The sequence below is a fragment of the Gobius niger genome (genome assembly GCF_951799975.1).
Source record: "Gobius niger genome assembly, chromosome: 3".
NCBI classification, from domain to species: Eukaryota; Metazoa; Chordata; class Actinopteri; order Gobiiformes; family Gobiidae; genus Gobius; species Gobius niger.
This window is the reverse complement of record NC_136854.1, coordinates 2,795,745-2,816,651: the sequence shown is the minus strand read 5'-3', so window position 1 is coordinate 2,816,651 and position 20,907 is coordinate 2,795,745. Positions and strand designations below refer to the sequence as shown.

The following is a 20,907-nucleotide window of genomic DNA, read 5'->3' as shown; positions in this document are numbered from 1 at the left end:
TCTGTTGTTTTGGCCCCCATTTTAGAGACCTGTGTGTATTTATGTATTGGCTTATTTGGTCAGGACAGTGCATGTTAATGAACACACTACTTTTGATTGTAGCCTTGGGTTAATTTGCATCCGTTGTTCCATGCTCACACTCTCATTCATCCTGAACTATTGTGGACACCAGAGGAAGCTTAAGCAGACATGTGGAGAACATGCCAAGTCCAGAGAAATGCCCCAGCAAGGTGAGAATCGAACTCACTGTGTCACCTAAAATGACATCAAACTCTGCATGTGCTTTAAATCAGCCGCTGATGTCGATGAGCAGAGATGATGAGTTGCTGACAGCACTTAGAGCACAAAGCCCTGGAGAACATCTGTGAACATCAGCTCCAGCTGCTGAGCTACAGGTCAGACAAACCTCCTCAAGAGAAGGAACCAAACTCTGAACATCTCGCCTTGACACAATCTGTGACAGAGGTCAGAGCAGAGGCTAAAGGCTAACTGTGGTAGAATGCTAAAGGCTAACTGTGGTAGAATGCTAAAGGCTAACTGTGGTAGAATGCTAAAGGCTAACTGTGGTAGAATGCTAAAGGCTAACTGTGGTGGAATGCTAAAGGCTAACTGTGGTAGAATGCTAACGGCTAACTGTGGTAGAATGCTAAAGGCTATCTGTGGTAGAATGCTAAAGGCTATCTGTGGTAGAATGCTAACATCACTGACTCTGAGCCTCTGTGATAAAGGGGAAGGCCTTAAAACATAACCACATGTTTGTTTACATAAACATAACCACATGTGTGTTTACATAAACATAACCACATGTGTGTTTACATAAACATAACCACATGTGTGTTTACATAAACATAACCACATTTGTGTTTACATAAACATAACCACATGTGTGTTTACATAAACAAAACCACATGTGTGTTTACATAAACATAACCACATGTTTGTTTACATAAACATAACCACATGTGTGTTTACATAAACATAACCACATGTGTGTTTACATAAACATAACCACATGTGTGTTTACATAAACAAAACCACATGTGTGTTTACATAAACATAACCACATGTTTGTTTACATAAACATAACCACATGTGTGTTTACATAAACATAAACACATGTTTGTTTACATAAACATAACCAGCTTTTTCCTTTTCTTCTGACGTAAGAGAACAGAACAAATCTCCATGAACAGAGATTTGTTTAAGAGTCGTCCTGTTGAATTATAACGGATTTGTTCTTACAAAGAAACATTTTAGTCTAAAAACACATTTTGTGAAAGTCAAAAACTTCCTAAGAACAAATGTGTAAGTAAGAACGTGTCATGAATGAGGCCCATTGTTACATGTGGTCGTTCAGCATAATTTACTTCAGTCTCAAAATGGCCGCCTTAACTATGACATCATTGGAAACTCATGTATAGGCCCTTTAAACAAACAGCTTATAACCTTTATTTCCTAAATACTATTTTACTGTCATGTTCCAATAAAAGCTGCACAACCTTTGGTTATACGTAACAAACTGCTTTAAACATAAACCTTTATATACCTTAAAAAAAAAGAAAAAAAAAGAGTGGTGCGCACTGAATGGGTGCTGCTGCCGGATGCTCTCTCATCGAATGCAATTTCTCCATCTGTGAGATCAATAAAGTGCCATCTTATCTTATCTTAATAAACAGTTCTGTAAACTCACATCTTTGTCTTGAATCCTATTGGTTTGTCCATAGACCGGTGGCTCCTCAGGGACTCACATGGAGGACCAGGTTCAGATGGAGGATGTTCCTGGTCGTTTCTGAGGGACTCACATGGAGGACCAGGTTCAGATGGAGGATGTTCCTGGTCGTTCCTGAGACACAGATTAAACACTTGAGTGAAACACATGGAGTCTCAGACAAACCTGACTCTGCTCTGACACACAGTGAAGATCCCTGAGGTCCACACTGAGCCCAGTGATTAAATCATCAGAGAAGGTCCAGGCAGTAGTTGTGTGTGAGATGAATCTAAAGTTACATGTTGATGATGGACTATATTAACCCCAGACCTTTGGACTTGAGTAAAGTCGTCTGGCTGAGGGTTTGGCTGTTTCTGGATTGACTTTATGATGATGTTCTGACTGATATGTTCTGAAATGATGCATCACTGAAGATATCGAGCTCTCACCTCTGAGCTTTGGGAGAGTCAGTGGTTTTAGAGGGAGGAGCTCCGTCTGCTCTGTGGTCTCTCAGATCCATGTTCAGAAACCTGCAGAACATCACAGCAGAGCTCACTTTGTCAACTCTTATGTTTCAGAGGTTTAGATTATTACAGATAGAAGCAAAAGGTGATTAATGAAGAAAACCATAAACTGAACTATGTCTAGAATTCTGCATTTGATTTCAGTTGTTTTTCATCATCTACACACAATATCCCATAATGACAAAGTGAAAAAAGCAAAACAATAAATACAACCCAAACATACATGTAATTAATTAAATACAAAGGCCATAATTAACTCAATATAAAACTGTAATCGAGTCCCAGCACTTTTAATTTTGAATAAATGTGTAAAACATTTCTAAAAGCTGCATTTTCGATGCTTCTTTGTGTTTTCATCTTTTTAAATAAGTCTATGTTTAAGCTTAACAGTGAAATAGTTTTTGGCTTTATGTCGTGTTTGTCTCTAAGAAACGTAGGAAAAAGGAAAAAGGAAACTGAAGAAGAGTCTGAGCCGATGAAGTAAAGTGTGATTCTTTACATTGATATTTTGAATCGCACTAAACCACATGTCATTAATTAATCAGAATGAATAAAAAAAAGGCCCTAAGATTAAAACTTTTAATGTATATAAATATTCGAAGCCTCGTTTTCCACTGATCGTCCTTGAGATGTTTCTACAAACTGACCAGAGTCCAGCTGTGCTAAATTAAATCCACCAGGACTCTTCCTAGAGCTGGACCCGTCCAAACCGAGCCGTCAGGGAGGAGACCAAGAACCTGATGTGAGAAAACCTACAGACGACCATCTCTACCATGAAGGTCTGAGATGATTATAATGCAGTTCTATTTGTAATGCATTTGTTAAATATTCTAAAACAGTTTGTCATTATGGGGTAACGTGTGCAGACTGATGAGAACAGACACGTAAATGTGATCCATGTTGGAATGAGGCTGGAACAAAACAGAATGTGGAGACTAATGCTGCGACCACACAAAAGGCGTTTTGGGGCCTCCAAAGCGTCAGGTTTACATTTAAAACACATGGAGGACGCGCCTCCGGGGGGCGTCAAGATGTCCCGCAGCGCGTCACGCGCCTCCTCTGCGGCGCGTTTTGAGGTTTTTCGCGCTTGGTGAGCGTTTGACGCCTCCAGGGCGTCGAGCGCGGCCGACGCTCGAGTTGGGAAATGTTGAACTTTTTGGCGAAATTCGTGAGCGTCGACCAATCAGGAGCTTTCTCCCCATAGTGACGTACGTTGTAGCTGAGCCACCGGGGCAGATTCTATGCCAGCCCCACAGATGTCAACAAGTCACAAGTCACGGACGTTTAGCTTCTTTGTGAACCGGAGCTACAGCCGCTCTGGGACTAGAAAGACACATCAGTGTTTCTTTATCTAAACACCCAGGATTAAAAGCGGCCACAAGAAAGGTTATTTCAGTGGCTGAATCTGCGCAGTTGTATTTCAGGCAACAGCTACTTCCAAGATGCTACGAACAGACTCTGAGCTGACGCGGCCAGAGCGTCTGACGCTCGGTGACATTTGTGACGAGCGTCTGACTTTAGTTAGCACAAGCGTCCAACGACGCGCTTGAGGCGCGTTTTTGACGTCCAAAACGAGTTTGGTGTGGACGCAGCATTACTCTCTCCACTGACATCCACAAATGATGTTAAACACTGCCCCCTACTGCCACAAGGAGAAATCACAGGACATTTCAGAAAATAGTGAAAAGAAAAAGAAAAACCTCAGTTAAAAGTGGAACCTAATTAAAAATGTCTCTGACCATCAAACACATAATCATACAGAATAAATCAGACAAAACAACAATAAAAGGACAATAATGAATCTGAACTAAAGCTGCAGAAAGTCTCTGTTTAGAGTCAGAAATGTCTAAATCAAAGACATGAAAACAGTCACAACAAATAAACTCACATATAATAGTTCAAACCTTCTCAAACTGAAATGACAATATTTACATGGAATAAACTGAGGCCTATAACCAGGAAATAAACCAGGACTAACTCACCACAGTAAATCTGGACCAAACCAGGACTAAACTGAATCTAAACCAGGTCTAAACCAGGTCTAAAGCAGGTCTAAAGCTGAACCAGACTCATGTTGAAAACAGACAGACCTGAGCTGATCAGAGTCCACAGTCTCCCAGACCCAGAGGGAAGTTTGTGACTGAAGAGAAAGAGTTTGTTTCTTCCTGGAGTGACTTAGAGCCGCACCTGCATTGGCTTCAGTCCAGGACAAATTCCAAACAGACACGTGACCTGCACTTAGATCAAAACACAACGGGAGGAAAGAGGAACGGAAGGGCATCAGGCCTTATTCAATATAACCACACACATTCAAACTTCCCACAAACAAATCTGGTCCGTTATACATTTGCTTAAAGGCCTTCAGGTCATGTAATATTATACTATTTGTAACACTTTAAGGCTGACTGAAGGTGTTATGCATTTACTGAATCGGCTCGACTGTAAAATCAGAAAAAGGCAAAACACAAATTAATTATGTGACTAAAATAGTTTTTTAACCTTTTTTGAGCCAAGGCACATTTTTGTCATTGAAAAAGTCACGAGGCACCACCAGCAGAAAATGTAAAAAACAAATGTAGCTCTGTAGCCTACACACATATAAAGTTGTTCTCACCAGTGTCGTGAACAGGAACACCATATAGTCTCGATACCCACAATGCTACAGTCACCGCCACCTGTCACTTTTATGCATCACTAATTCTCTTGTCTCAAAGAAATGAGTTACCTGCAGCCACGTATTGATATGGAAGAGTATTACATGGTTACTCCGCTAACACAGAACAGAGACTCCACAACGGCACATTATTTCTGGAATAAATCTACCTAAAACTAGCCAGTTCAATTGGCCCAATGAAAGTAGAATATTCCACCCTAATCTAAATATCTGTCACTACAGGATTAAAGGTTATTCCATTTCTGTAACTGAAGCCAAATCAGATGCAATTTCAAGTCAAACATTGACTTGAAACAAACAAACAAACAAAACTTAAAATACCCATTGGATTGGATATGTGTTTGTATATGACCCATTTTTTCACTGAGTTATGGTATATATAATGAAGTTATGACAGAATATAAATGAACTAAACTGTCAAACCACTAAACCACTGTTATGTGGTCAAACAACATAGAATATGAAATGTGAATTTCATATGGGGGGGGTCCACCAAGATATTTTGTACCCAGGAGCAGAATTTGGTACTACGCCCCTGCTCGTACTATATGGGTCTCAACCAAATATTGCTTCAATATCGAGGGTGCTGCGGAGCTGGAGCACCCTCTCAACAAATCTTTGGGCGGCCAGAGGAATTTACTCTAGTTACAACATGTTTATAATATATTATTGCCTAAACTTTATATAGATCTTTATAAGATCTTTATATAAATAAAGATCTTCTTAAACTGTAACTCCGTTCTCTGCAAATACACAAGTGCGGTCTTTGATAAGATTAATGTTAAATCGGCTGTGTCATTCACTCAGTCTGTGAAGCTCAATTGGTAGAGTGCTGGGTTCCCATCCATAAGACGGCTGGATCGACCCAACTTTGACTCTTTTTTTTTTTCTTCTTCTTTTGGACTCGGGAACATTGCTCATGGTGGCTCAGTGGTAGCGTGGTCGTCTCAGGTGCTCGTCCAAACACAGCCTTGACACTTTTCTAATGCTTTCTCCTTTTACATGGGCAACTGGACACATTATCCAAGCCTAAAACACATGAGCGCCGGGCGTTTCATAGATATTTGTCAGGTCGGCTGGTACACTGTGCCTGTATAGCATCATAGGTCGAGCATTGGGCTCCCAACAATGAGACTGCTGGATCAATTCTGACCTTGACTCTTTTTAGTTTTTTTGTTTGTTGACTTGGGGCAAAAAAGCGGGGGTGGTCACAAGGGACGAGAGCGAGCATGAGCAGTCGTAAGGGGGGGGAGTACCCCAGGGGCGAGGGCCTCCATCGCTGCTCGCGGCTTTAATGTTAAAAATGTTACTGACTATTTAACTAAGTGCGTCTGACGGAGAGACAGGTTTGTGCGTTTCTTCCTGGAGCGACTCAGAGCCGCACCTGGATTGGCTGCGGTCCAGGTGGGCGGGGCTTGAGTCCAGGTGGGCGGGGCTACAGACAGGTGACAGGAGGAGAGGCTCATACAGCAGACAGTGATGAGGGAAGGAGAATTACCCTGAGGCTGAAAATCTCTGCAAAGGGACCAGCGCGTGGTTGGAGTAACCTCAGCCTTAGCGACTCACATACTTTTATTGACACCAGTTATTTTCCAGTGGAACCAGACGGAGACCCTCTGCTTTAACAGTAAAGTCAGCTTCTGTAAAGTGAGACGTCGGCCTTTGTGGAAACACTTTCTTAACTCTCGGCATCACAGCGATTTACAACAAAAACCTACAGAAATCTAGAAATGAATGTTGATGTTGAGACTTTTCCTAAAGGACATGAGTCATTCCAGACTATGACAAGGCAATGACTGTAACATATCAAATAAAAACGTCAATGATCATTTTTATATTTGAGAAACCAGTGTTTACATTAAATGAAGAGAAACTAGCCCCACAGCAAAGACCACAGTGCCATCTACAGCCACACGGCAGTATTACAGCTACAGAGATTACAACTATAGTTTGATTAGAAAATAGTGATAAACATGACTCAGCTAAAATAATAAACATGAACAAGGAAATAAAGGAAGAAAGACTCAACCAGACTAAAGACTAAACCAGGTCTATCCCAGAGGAGGAGTTGAATATGATGAGAGCAGTTGAACCTGAGCGGATCCACAGAGTCCACCGTGTCCCAGAGAAAAGTGCGTCTGACGGAGACACTGGTTTGTGCGTTTCTTCCTCGTGTTACTCAGAGCCGCACCTGGATTGGCTGCAGTCCAGGTGGGCGGGGCTTCAATCCAGGTGGGCGGGGCTGCAGACAGGTGACAGGAGGAGAGGCTCATACAGCAGACAGTGTGCAGAAATGCTGTGGAACCTGCCCGACCAGGAGCAAAGAGCAGCTCCGCCTCACGTGACTCCACAGTCAGTGATTAGACTCATGTGTTTGAAAGAGGCACAAGTGGGAGGAGCTACATTTGTACTCGAGTGACGTCATGGAAACATTACAGGATTAATGTGACGTAAACAGGACCCGACCCCCTGTTTACGGCGCCCGGGTCCCAAACTGAACCGCGGACCAAAAACTGTAAAGAAGCTAAATATATAAACTTTATCAAACAGGGTCAATGACTTCCTGGAGCTTCAGGCCCTGAACATGCCTGATTCTGCCCCCTGTTGGACACCGGGAGTCACTGCACATCTCATGGGTGTTGAGGGTAATGGAGGCCAAATGAGGCGTGAACCGCTCGCCTCAAAGGTGGAAAAGAAAAGGTTTCATTTAAGGCCAGACGCTGCAGGTGAAACACTGATGTTTCCAGATTTTACGTTTTATCCATTAAAGGTCACATGACAGGTTTAATGCTTCTGAAAATATGACTTATTTACAAGAATTGATCCACCAATCTCACAGTTGGGAAACCAGCACTCTAGCTATGACACTACACAGAGCCAGCCGACCTGGGCAAAAAATATCTTATGAAACGCCCCGCGCTCATGTGTTTTAAACTTGGACAAGTGTGCAGCGGCCCATGTGTGGACTAGCTACCTCCTTCCCCTCAGACGACCACACGATCACTGAGCTATAAGTCCATACAAACATGGGCCTGACGAGAGCGAGGATTCTCTAAATTCACCGGCCGAAATTAGGTCCAGCATCCCACTGGAGAAGAGGGGTTTTTCCCCTGTTTTTGATGAGGGTGGAACCACAGGCGGTGATTCATGTTCTTCCCAGTAAGTGCAGATTCCAAAAGAAAAAAAATTGTCATGGTTGGGATCGATCCAGCAACCATACGGATGGGAACCCAGCACTCTACCAATAAAGCTACACAGGCTGAGTGGAAAAACAAAGCCGATTTTGCATTAATCTTATGAAAGACCGCAGTTGTGTATTTGAAAAAAACGTGATTACAGTTTGGGCAATAATATATTGAATCCTTTTGTAATTAGAGTGAATTCCCCTGGTTGTCCAAAGATTTGTTGAGAGGGTGCTCCCTCGATATGTGAAGCAATATTGTGGTGCGACCCATATAGCACGAGGAACACACAGAGAGGCGGACAGGAAACAGCCGGACTGAATTTCCTGTGATTGTACAGTCCAGAAAAGCTGAATTTGCAGCCAAAAACATCCAAATTAAAACTTATTTTGCTGACAGAGGGTTAGTATAAGTCCGTACGAGTCTAAAACTGTGGCTTTTGTGAATAAAGGAAAATAGCCTCTCAGTTGTGGCCTTGTCATGACCACGCCCAATAATTTAAAAAAAAATCTTAACGATGATTTTGAAAGCCACATGGGTTTGGGATATTTTGGCCACAATTAGAGACTTTCCATTGAAAACTTGGGGATCAGGGGCCAGCAGTTCAAGAGGTACGAGTTTGAAGGTTTGAGATTCGGGCAAAGATGGCCGACTTCCTGTAGCATTTACGGCGGGGTCTTAATATCATTTTTGACATGTCCTGACGTGGTCTATGTCCCTGGCCAATGTCACTTTTGTGTGATGATTTTTTTTTGCGACCGGTCCTCCATTGAGTCAATGTAAACTGCCTGTTTGAGGGGGCGCCACAGAGTCAACTTTTATTATTTTCTCTCGTGAACTCCACCCAAAATTAGAGCTTGTGGAGCACTACATTTTTACCCCTGTTACTTGCATATCGTTTTTTAAAAAATTATTATTTAACCTTTATTTAACCAGGTAAAAAACTCATTGAGATTTATAATATCTTTTACGAGAGTGACCTGGCTGAGAGGCAGCAACACATCATAAAACAGTTTACATCAAATATAATACACAATATAAAATACATCTTTGGTAAAACAAAAGCAACCGTGATGGTTGCTTTTGTTTTACCAAAGATGTTGGTGCATTGGTCACATATTTAAATCCATGTTATTCATTCATTTATTGAGTCGTTTTAATGACAGATGTTGAACTCAGGATTCTGGAACAAAAGGATTTAGAAAAAGACAAAGACGTGACCAAGAGTTTCCCTTCATACGGTTTATTTATTTTATTTATTTATCTGAACGAGATTTTCCAACATCTCTAAGGATTTACTTTTTAAATCAATGAACTGGGAAAGGAATGTCAGGAAAAGGTCATGTGACTGAAAATCATCTGTATAATTGAGACTCTGATCCTCAGTCTGACAGAGACACTGAGGAGCCGTAATCACAGAGCCTAAACCCAGGGCTCAGGGTCTGAGTGAAGGTGGTGTTGAAGGTGTGGAGGTGGATCAGTTCCTCAGAGGAGACTGTGTAGAAGGACAGAGAGCCAGCAGCACAGTCCACATACACCCCTACTGTCCCAGAGGAGGAGCCGGGCTGAGGGAGGCGGGTTAGGTTGTTTTTATGCCAAACAGAGAAACCATGTTCAGAGCAGAGCAGACTCCAGGACTGATCATTGTATCCAAACCCACTGTCATAACCGTCTCCTTTCCTCCTGATTCTTCTGTAAGACACTGATATATAAACCCATCCACTCCACTGGACCTCCCAGTAACAGCGCCCAGTCAGACCAGAGTCACACAGAAGCTGAGGCCACCAGTCAAATCTGTCCTGATGATCTGGATACGGCTGATCTTGTCCCACATATGTGGCCTTCTTGTTGTTGTCAGACAGTTTGAGGTTTATCTGAGCTGTGTTTGGATCCAGAGAGAGTTCAGTGAAATCTGACGGAGAGAAAACACAGCAGCAGTTAGTCCCTGTTCACTCTTTAGAGGAGAACGACATTTATGTTGATTTGAAATGGACTCAAAGATTTAAACATGTATATCAACAAATACATGATCGATTTAATTGTTTCACTTAAAAAAAACAAAAAAAATGAGAAAACTGCACATTTTTAAGCCACAGTTTGTAACATTTCACCCCGACAATAGAATAAAACAGGAGCTTTAATTATTGTTTCTGTAAAAATGCTTCTGTTCCAAAGGCTTCACGGGATCGTCTGAGTGAAGCTGAGCTCATTTATTTATGTTTCAGTTTAGTTTCTCTTGTGACGTAGCCACACATAACCTGGAATGTTCTGAAGTCACATTTAACAAATATTTTCTTTCATATTAAAACCTGAATTCTTGTTTGTGTCGCGCTGTCGCAGATAAAGAAACATAATGAAAATTTACATTTAAACTCTTAGAAAGTGGTTTATCAGGAACAAAACATGTCTCAGACTCATGAAGGTGTAAATGTAGTTTAGTTCCTTTAAATTATTGATTTAAGAAGATTTAGGAGGTCTGATGGAGGGCAGGGCTGCGTGTCAGTGGGCGGGGCTATGTGACAGTGGGCGGGGCTGTGACAGTGGCGGTCCTTCAGTTTTCTTTCTGTCGCCCCAAAAATGGACACACTTTTCAAACTAAAATATAAAAACCTAATTCTTTCATCTTTTTCTCATTTTTTAACGAATCTCATGAATCACTTCTCACCTTCTCAAAACTCCCAAACATGTGATTTATTTGGGAGTTTTAACTCTTTATTTGCCAGATTCAAAACAAAACCTTTGAAGTTAAAAACCTGATTCTCTTTATAATAATGAAGAGTTCAGAGCTGGGACTGATGTGGTGTTTAGAGCCTTGGACGTGTCAAAGATCAGCAAAAAATTGATTTGAAGCATTTGTAGTTTTTCTGTCGTGGACGATTCTTTATGTCCAGTTGTTCATTATAAAAACATTCATGACTTCCTTTGTCTTTGCTCCCCTGTCGCCGTATAAAAGTCATATATTTTATCATTTCATTTTGCAGAACAAGAGTCAGGTTTGACATTTGTAATAATAATAATAATAATAATAATAATAATAATAATAATAATAATTAAAGCCGCGCGCGGCGATAAAGGCCCTCGCCCCTGGCGCACTCGCCCCTGGCGCACTCCCCCCTTGCGACCACCCCGCTCGCTCTCGTCCCTTGCGACCACCCCGCTCGCTCTCGTCCCTTGCGACTACCTCCGCTCGCTCTCATGCCTTACGACCACCTCTGTTTGCTTTGGTCCCTTGCGACCACTCTTCATCACTCTAGGCCCTTGCGAGCCCCATGATCGAACTCGCTCATTTTGACTGCCCCTGATCGCTCTCGTCCCTTTTAACCACAATGCTTGATCTTGTCCCTTGGGACCACCTCCACTTGCTTTGTCACTTGCAACCACACTCTCTCCCTCTTCCCCAAACATGTGCCTCACACCCAACCTGGTGTCACTCTTAATTGCTTGTTTGTTTGTTTGTTTGTTTGTTTGTTTGTGTATCTATTTATCAGGACAGTGTACAATTACATAATGCTTGAGAGCAAAGATGACCGTACCAGACTGTAGCTTCACAAGCTAATTTCATAACATAACTAGAACATTTGGCAATTGCTATGCAATTGTGATTGATTGCGGAATCGTAGGCTACTAATGCAGAAATTGCAAAAATTGCAAAACATTGTGAAAACAATCATAATTGCATAATAGTGCTTTTATTGTGAACATCTCCATTTAGTTGCATTATACTGCTTTATATGCGAAAATCCTTATTAAGTTGCATTACAGTGCATTATATGCGAAAGTCCCTTTAAGTTGCATGACAGTGCTTTATATGCGAAAGTCCCTTTAAGTTGCATGACAGTGCTTTATATGCGAATGTCCCTATTAAGTTGCATTATAGTGCTATTGTGAAAATCCCTATGTAGTGGCATAATTGTGTTGTAATTGCAAAAATCACTATTTTGTTGCAGAAACTGTAAAAAACTGTTGAAATTGCAGAAACTCTTAAAACTGTATAAACTGTTAAAATCACTGCCAGACTTCAATGTATCAGAAATTCTATTAAAATGCCGGCAAGAAAAGAGAAAGCATTAGAAAAGTGTCACAGCCATATTTGAACTGGCAACCTCCTACATCAAAGACAAGCACACTATCACTGAGCTGTAGCTCCATGGTATTTACCCCAATGTGGACTAATTTTGGTCTAAATTATCGAGCAGAAGTTAGTTCCCAGCATACTACTGGAGGAGAGAGGTAATTTCCCTGTTTTAGTGAGTGTGGGACCATAGGCAATGATTCATGTACTTCCCGGAAGGTGCTGAGTAACTGCCCCCCGCCCCCCTGACACTTCCCCGATTGTTTTCGACATTTTCCCCAGTGTTGCCTCAATTGTCTCACTACTATCCCCCCATTTGTTTTTCTTCAGTGACACATATGTTGACAGCGTTTTTCATGAGGGTGGGACCATAAGCGCGGTAAATAATAATAATAAAAAAGTTAAAGTCAGAATTGATCCAGCAACTTAATGATTGGGAATCCAACGCTCAAGCTATGATGCCACACAGGCACAAGAACTTCTATGAAACGTCCCGCACCCATGTGTTTTGGGCTGTGACAATGTGTGCAGCGGCCCATGGAAAAGGTGAAGGCAATGTGAAAGTGTCAAGGTTGTGTTTGGACTGGCAACCTCCTTCACTTGAGATGACCATGCTATCACTGAGCTGAATTCCATGCAAACATGGGCCTGATGACTGCTTGGGTTCTCTAAATTCACAGGCTGAAATTTGATGCCAGCAACACACTGGAGGGGTCATTTCCCTGTTTTTAATGAGTGTGGAACCATTGGCGACGAGACATGTTCTTCCCAGAAAGTGCTGAGTCCAAAAGAAAAAAAAATTAAAAAGAGTCAAAGTTGGGATTTGATCCAGCAACCTCCTGTACACTAACCCAGTTCTCTACCAATGGAGCTACTAAGGCTGAGATGAATTTGGCGGATGTGAAATTAATGTCATTAAAGACCACGCACTTGTGTATTTGCAGGAAACGGTTTAACAGTTTAGAAAATAATATATTTCATCATTTTGTAATTAGGGTAAATTCCTTGCTGCCCAAAGAATCGTTACGAGGGGGTTTCAGCCCTGCAGCACCCTCGATATTGAAGCAATATTTTGGTAAGACCCGTATAGTACGAGGAACACACAGAGACGGACAGGAAACCGTCAAATTGAACTTCCTGTGATAGTACAGTTGAGAAAAACGTGAATTTGGAGGCAAAAACGTCCAAATTAAAGCTTCTGTCTGTGACAAAGGGGTAGTATAAGTATATACGAGTCCACAAGTGAAGCTTTTGTGAAGAAAGGGGGAAATTTGGAAAATTGATGAATTTCAGGAGAAACTCTGAAAGAGGCCAGCACGGTGCTAGGCTAAGACCTCTGGCGATTTTCACGGAGGATGGGCGGGTCACTTATAAGCCACTTAAAGGCATTTTTGGCGATGACAGCTGCGTGTGCACACCATTAGGTCCAGGTGGGGCATGTGCACGTGCGCCGGATTGGGTCCGTTCCAATCCGGCCAAGTCTGTGAGAGATATGAGGCTTTGAAATTTGCTGAAAATGGCCTCTCAGTTGCGGCCTTGTCATGACCACGCCCAATAGTTTAAAAAAAATGTAGTTGATGATTTTGAAAGCCACATGGGTTTGGGACATGTTGGCCAAATTGGAGGCTTTCCATTGAAAACTCGGGGATCAGGGGCTAGAAGTTCAAGAGATACGCTTTTGAAGGTTTGAGGTTCGGGCCAAGATGGCCGACTTCCTGTAGCATTTAGGGCGGGGTCATAATATCATTTTTGACATGTCTTGACGTGGTCTATGTCCCTGGCCAATGTCACTTTTGTACGAGGATTTTGTTTGCGACCGGGCTCTCTTTGACTCAATGTAAACTGCGTGCTTGAGGGGGCGCCATTGAGCCATCTTTTATTATTTTCTCTCGCGAACCCCACCCAAAATTAGACCTTGCGGAGCACTACATTTTGACCCCTGTTACTTGCATATCGGTTCACGTTTGCTATGTGAATTCTTGCGTTTTCTTCCCCCGTTAATGGTTTTAATTAGTCCCTCGCGGGACACTGCGTGTCCGTTGCTCGGGCCTAATAAAAATAATAATAACAATAGTAATACATTTTATTTGAAACGCACTTTTCATTCAGAGAATCTCAGTGCTACAAGACAACACACACATTAAAATTTTTTTTAAGCTTTCTTAAAAAGGAAAGTTTTCAATTTAGCTTTAAAAAGTCCAGGTTTTTAGTTTCCCTCCGCTCCACGGGGAGGCTGTTCCAAAGCCTTGGTGCAGCAGAACAAAAGGCTCTGTCCCCCATGGTTCAGCGTTTAGTTGAAGGAACATGGAGTTGGAGGCTACTGGATGACCTGAGAGTGTGGTTGGAGGGTTTCCGTGATATGAGTTCTTGCAGGTATTGTGGAGCATGACCAGTAATGCATTTATGGGTGAGCAGCAGGATTTAGTAGTCGATCCGGGCAGAAACTGGAAGCCAGTGCAGTGAAAACAGAACGGGTGTGATGTGCTCATACTTCCTGGCTCGCACAAGTAGTCTAGCTGCACTGTTCTGTATATACTGGAGTCTCTGGATGTCTTTGGCAGGGAGCCCATTAAAAAGTCTGTTACAGTAGTCCAGCCTTGAGGAAATAAAGGCATGGATACGTTTTTCTGCGTCAGGAACGGTTAAGAGAGGACGGAGTTTTGCGTCCATTTATATAAAATATATGAATTTGTCTTTTCTTCAGTTCGGACCTTGTTCCTGTTGTCCAGATGAATGAAATCATGTTATTTTCCCATTAGGATATAATGGAGCCATGGCAGAACCTGGACTTTTCTCACATCAAACTTCACATTTTAAATCTCACTGTAATACAGGAAAAAAGTCACATATCTGTGATGTCAGCGTTTCATTTGGAAGAAAAGGAGTTGAATTTGACATTTTCACTGCATTTCAGAACTTTCCACTTTTCTAACATTGTAACAGATGCATGTATTTACAGACAGTTTATACTGAAGCTGTGGCCCAGGGGAAACTACAGAATTTGTTTGTCTTTTATATAAAATACATGAATATTATTAATATTAACAAGTGATTTATCGACAATAATGTTGAGTGTGAAGAAACAGCTCAGTGGGAGCGTCACAATCAGGGGTTAGTTTAGAAGCAGAAAAGTCTCTGTTAGCCGGCTGCATATATGGTTTGACCACAAAAAAAAAATTCTACAAAAGGTTTTTCAATGGTTTTCTGTAGTATCAAGTGTGCTTACTAAAATACTAAAAGTCTTCCAAAATCTGACCACTGGAAAGGTCTAATTTTCAAGATGGTGTCCAAGAGGGTGGCGAGATCCTTAAAATGCCCATTACTCCTTTATTATTCATCCTAGACAAGTCATTTTGGTGTCTAACCCCATGTTTTGGGTGTCTAGGAATCCAATGGGCTTGTTCAAATTGTAGTGACATGATCACATAATTATGATATAGAAATCGTGGACAAAGACTCTATATATTGACATTAGCGAGTTGTCACGGCAACGGCACACATTTTCAACGCAACCTTACATTGCTTCCCAGAGGCTTATAGGGGCATGGACAGACTCACAATGCGATGTTGTGGTGCCGCCCCCTCCCCATGCTTTCCCCAGACCTGCGGAACGCGGTGGTTTGCGAGGGGTTTGCCAGTTCAACCCCAAACAAAGTTATGCTCCTGTCACTGTGTGACAAGGGCAAACGCAGACTGAAGCTACCAAGACAAACACAGCAACAAACGCAGGGCCCCTCTTGTTTAATTTGTACATGCTTCTGTCAGGTCAATTAATATCCAGTAACAAAGTATCCTGACGATACTCAGATCTATGTTTTACTAACAGCAGGAGAACATGGGCCTGCAGATACACTGTGTCACTGTATCAAACACATTAGTGTGTGGATTCAAAGTAACTTCCTCCAGTTAAATACAGATAAAACTGAGATAGTCTTTGGCACAGAAACACAGAGAGGTTGTCACTGGTCATCTTGAAGCTCTTTCACTAGAACCGAAAAATCAAGTTCGAAATCTAGGAGTAATCAGGGACTCAGACCTGAATTTTGTAATGGGGTGGCAGGAACTGGCTCCCAAACATCAGGATGAACGACCGCAGGAGGAGGAAAAGCCGTCGGAAAAACTTCAGCACCTGAGGAGCGACGGCAGGTGCTGACTTTCGTGTGTCTTTCCTGCACTTCGTACTGTCCCTGAATGCATCTCTAATGATGCCTCCCACAACAACAACACATGATTACAGCAGCTACACTATGGATAAGTTAAGGCTTATTTACAGCTTTAGACATGTGAAACAAGCGGCGATGGGCGCGGGGCAGGTGAAGACAGGCCTGTTGTTGTGGACTATGCTAAAGAAGTTTTTTCAAATGGAGCAAATGACACGACGAGTGAGAATCATAGATAAAGAGGTTAAGAGTTCTACGATGGATCCCCAGAGGATCGAGTGCACAGTGAGTGTATAGCTTTTATGCTTATTCTGAGGAGTAAAGTCTGGCTGAATGTGACATGTTGCCCTGACTCATTTGATATGAAGTGTATGCGTTTGTTTCTATGTTTGTCTTGATAGATTGAGTCTGCGTTTGACCGTATTTCGCAGTGACAGGAGCCGAAAACTGTTTCTATCAGTTTTGAGGTTGAACACAGTGATTCTGCCGAACGAATGCTCTCATTCTCAAAAGGGAATGAATAAATGAAATGAAATGAAAAATCATCCCATCCACCCACTCCCATATTGTGCTGCCCCGCCCCCCTCCCACTATGAGCTATTAAAATGTGTCCCGCGCCCTTTTGTGTTGGGTCTTGCAATCAACTCTAACCTGGGTTACAACCGGTTTAGTCTAAGTCCTGGTTTAGTCCTGCCTCAGACAGCGGCTCGGCCATCTCCAATTATCTGCGCACACGTTCATGTTGCTTTTTTAGACTTACTGTGGTCATATATGGAGAAAAAAAAAGTACCGAAAGTTTGAACTGAAACAATTTTTGTTTTTCGATACTGTCCCCTACCAGACATTTTCGTTTAATGGTGCCCATCCCGACATATGGCTGAAATGAACTTTCTTTCCAGAAAAATAATGAAGGTCTCAGTTCTAAAGGTTTTAGAGAAAACAGCTCAAACTCTCCTGACGTCAATATCGCAGCTGTCATTTTAAAAGTATGTTAAGAGTCAGACTTACATCTCCTGGGCCCCATCCATCGTTCTCCAGCAGGACTCAGTCTGAAACAGACACAGACTCAGATACACAGTTTGGTTGTGTCGACTGTAATAACTGTGTAATAACTGAGTAATAACTGTGTATCAACTGTGTAATAACTGTCCTCACCTGAGAGTGGAGAGTGAGCAGTGGGGCTCCTCCTGTAGAGCAGTCAGGAGCTTTACTCCTGTGTCTCCTGGATGGTTGAAGCTGAGGTCCAGGTCTGTCAGATGGGAGAGGTTGGACCTCAGAGCTGAGGCCAGAGCAGCACAGCCTTCCTCTGAGATCAGACACCCTGACAGTCTGAACACACAGGGTTAAACAGAGTCATAGAAATGACAAACTCACAGAGATGAAGAGTAAACCCTCTGACCTGAGCTGCTCCAGTTTACAGTGAGGACTCTTCAGTCCAACAGACAACATCTTCAGCCCTGAGTCCTTCAGGTCGTTCTTACTGAGGTCCAGGACTGTCAGACTAGAGGAGCTGAGGACTGAGGACAGAGCTTCACAGCTTCTCTCTGACAGGTTACAGCTGCTCAGTCTGGAGAGAACACACTGTTTTAGGAAAAGTTTAGAAGGTTCATACTTACATAGACCTCACTCACAGAGCTTTGTTGGAGGCTTTGACCACTGGCATCAGCCTCAGCAGAGCCTCCTCTGAAGCACAGTATTTCTTCAGCTCAAACTGCTCCAGAGCTTCTTCTGATGACAGTAAGATGAAGGCCAGAGCTGACCACTGAGCAGGAGACAGTCCACCTTCAGACAGACGTCCTGAGCTCAGGTACTGTTGGACCTGCTCCACCAGAGAACCATCATTCAGTTCATTCAGACAGTGGAGCAGGTTGATGCTTCTCTCTGCAGACACTTTCTTTCTCAGCGTCCTCTTGATGTACTCAGCTGTTTTCTGATTGGTCTGGGAGCTACTTCCTGTCTGTGTCAGCAGACCTTGGAGAAGGCTCTGATTGGTCGGCAGTGAAAGACCCAGGAGGAAGCGCAGGAACAAGTCCAGGTGCCCGTTTGGACTCTGTAAGGCCTGGTCCACAGCTGTCTGGTGCAGATGTTTCAGTTTAGGCTCGACTCTTAGCAGAGTGGACTTCTGTGTTTTTGTGGAGAGCAGGTTGACTCCAGTGTCGACGAAGGTCTGATGGACGTGAAGAGCAGCCAGAAACTCCTGCACACTCAGATGGATGAAGCAGTAGACCTTGTCCTGGTACAGGCCTGGCTCCTCTCTAAAGACCTGTGTGAAGACTCCGGAGTACACTGAGGCGGCTGCAGCGTCCAGCCCACACTCGCTCAGGTCACTCTCATAGAAGATCAGGTTTCCTTTCTGCAGCTGCTCAAAGGCCAGTTTTCCCAGAGACTGCACCATCTTCCTGGTCTCTGGACTCCAGTGTGGGTCTGTCTCAGATCCTCCTTCATACTTGATGTTCTTGACTTTGGCCTGAACCACCAGGAAGTGGATGTACATCTGAGTCAGGGTCTTGGGCAGCTCTGCTCTCTCTCTGGTCTTCAGCACATGCTCCAGGACTGTGGAGAGGATCCAGCAGAAGACTGGCATGAAGCACATGATGTGGAGGCTTCGGGACGTCTTGATGTGGGAGATGATTGTGTGGGCCTCGTCTCTGAACCTGTTCCTGAAGTACAGCTCCTTCTGTGGGTCGCTGAACCCTCGCACCTCTGTCACCATGGAGACGCACTCAGCAGGGATCTGATTGGCCGCCGTGGGGCGTGTGGTTATCCAGAGGCGAGCGGAGGGAAGCAGGCTCCCCCTGATGAGGTTCACCAGCAGCTCCTCCACTGAGGCGCTCTCTGTGGGCTCCGTCAGGGCCTTGGTTTGGGTGAAGTCCAGAGGAAGTCTGCACTCGTCCAGACCGTCAAAGATGAAGAGCAGCTGCAGATCATCAAAGCTGCTCACTTCTTCTGTTGCTCTAAAGAAGTGATGGAGCAGCTGCACCAGGCTGAAGCTCCTGTCCTTCAGCACATTGAGTGCTCTGAAAGTGAAGGGGAACAGCAGCTGGACGTCCTGGTGGGCTTTGCCTTCAGCCCAGTCCAGACTGAACTTCTGAGTGAGCAGTGTTTTCCCGATGCCAGCCACTCCCTTTGTCAGCACTGTTCTGACGGGCGCCTCTGTGTCCGCGGGGCCTTTAAACATGTCTTCACATGTGATGGCTGTCTCTGCTCCGCCTGCTTTCCTGGAGGCTGTTTCCATGTGTCTGACCTCATGTTCCTGGTTGACCTCTGAGGCCCCTCCCTCTGTGATGTAGAGCTCTGTGTAGATCTGCTGCAGGAGGGCGGGGCTTCCTGCTTTAGCCACGCCCTCAAACACACACTGACACTTCTGCTGCAGGTCACGCTTCAGTTTACGCTGAAGAACTCCAGAACCTCTCCCTGAATGAAGACACAGACAGAGCCTGAGTCTCAGAGAAGATCAAATGACTGAGTGAAATGGACCTACTGCTCCACAGACGCTCAGCCAGCTCCTTCTGCTGCCTCCTCCTCAGGAAGTTCACAGTGATCTTCAGAAAAGCCTCTCCATCCTCATCCTCCACAGGCTCTAAGCATTCTGGGTAATCTGTGCTCAGAACCTTGTGGAGATTTTTCAGCTCCTTCTGGACAAAAGTGAAGATGTCCTCCTCCAGAAGCTGCACAGACACATTAGAAACAACACAAATGCAGTCATTGTCAGATCTGTGTGAAACAAGTCCATTCATCTGAACATCTCCAACCTTCAGTGAAGGACACACCTTAAATATGGAGTCCAGCTGAGTGTGATGTTGCTGAGCTCTGAGCTCTGGAGCCTGCTCCACTCTGTGACAGAGACACAACAAACACCTCAGGATTCAGCTGTTTCTCTCACACTTTCAGAACCTCATTAAACCACTGTCTGTCCTTGTGTTTGAACACACTCAATCTTACTGATCTGAGGAGAAGTTCAGTGGTTCAATCATGGACCGGTCGCTCCTGAGGGACTCACAGTCGGGGCCTGGTTCAGAACCTTCTGGTTTGACGTCAACACTGGGTCTAACACAGACAAAAATAAAATAAACATTAAATATTTTTATTATACGGCTCTTCACAACAGTTGATGATAAACACAGTGAGAGATAAATTAAGATAAATTAAAAGATTAATAGCCCAAATTTTTTACAGGCTGTTTATCATCTTCCGTCTACAGTCCATTATCTGTCTTTTAGTTCCTGATCCTTTGTGATTGAAATAACAGCACAATAATCGTGATTGTCACAAAGCAGTTAAAAATGTCAACATTTACTAAAGATTCCTTTGTTTCCTTTAGTGAATCTTTCTTTGATCCTTCCCTTTATGTGACAATAATATTCCATAATACACAGAATCAAATCTCACCGCTCTGTCCTGAAGTTTATTGGTTTTCCCATAGACTGGTCACTGAGGGACTCACAGCTGGGACCAGGTTCAGACGGAGGATGTTTCTGGCGGATCCTGAGACAAAGAAGAAAACACACTTCAGTGAAACACACGGGACTGTCCTGGATCAGACTCAGGAAAGGATCATCTGCTCTTTCCCAGAAACAATATAATCTT

The 20,907-nt window shown here is 43.3% G+C and overlaps 3 protein-coding genes across 3 annotated transcripts in view; all 3 read right to left on the bottom strand.

Annotated features, from left to right (window-relative positions):
* The window catches only part of LOC306960422 (protein NLRC3-like), a gene marked incomplete at both ends in the record, with an annotated part of 38,212 nt that extends 37,774 nt beyond the window's left edge, over positions 1-438 (bottom strand). Inside the window, one exon of the mRNA XM_079552853.1 lies at positions 407-438. Coding sequence (XP_079408979.1) covers positions 407-438 — 32 coding nt within the window. The remainder of the gene's footprint in view (positions 1-406) is intronic.
* Positions 1-4,366, bottom strand: part of LOC306960570 (protein NLRC3-like) — a gene marked incomplete at its 3' end in the record, with an annotated part of 148,548 nt that extends 144,182 nt beyond the window's left edge. Inside the window, exons 1-3 of the mRNA XM_079553003.1 lie at positions 4,323-4,366; positions 2,158-2,238; positions 1,691-1,843 (exon numbers count right to left, since the gene is read on the bottom strand). Of these exons, the coding sequence (XP_079409129.1) occupies positions 1,691-1,843; positions 2,158-2,228 (224 nt within the window). The 5' untranslated portion in view covers positions 2,229-2,238; positions 4,323-4,366. The remainder of the gene's footprint in view (positions 1-1,690; positions 1,844-2,157; positions 2,239-4,322) is intronic.
* Positions 4,367-9,470: 5,104 nt separating this feature from the next.
* Positions 9,471-20,907, bottom strand: part of LOC306960569 (NACHT, LRR and PYD domains-containing protein 3-like) — a gene marked incomplete at both ends in the record, with an annotated part of 29,162 nt that continues 17,725 nt past the window's right edge. Inside the window, 9 exons of the mRNA XM_079553002.1 lie at positions 9,471-10,000; positions 17,329-17,369; positions 17,476-17,649; positions 17,720-17,887; positions 17,952-19,734; positions 19,802-19,988; positions 20,091-20,154; positions 20,263-20,367; positions 20,710-20,805. Coding sequence (XP_079409128.1) covers positions 9,471-10,000; positions 17,329-17,369; positions 17,476-17,649; positions 17,720-17,887; positions 17,952-19,734; positions 19,802-19,988; positions 20,091-20,154; positions 20,263-20,367; positions 20,710-20,805 — 3,148 coding nt within the window. The remainder of the gene's footprint in view (positions 10,001-17,328; positions 17,370-17,475; positions 17,650-17,719; positions 17,888-17,951; positions 19,735-19,801; positions 19,989-20,090; positions 20,155-20,262; positions 20,368-20,709; positions 20,806-20,907) is intronic.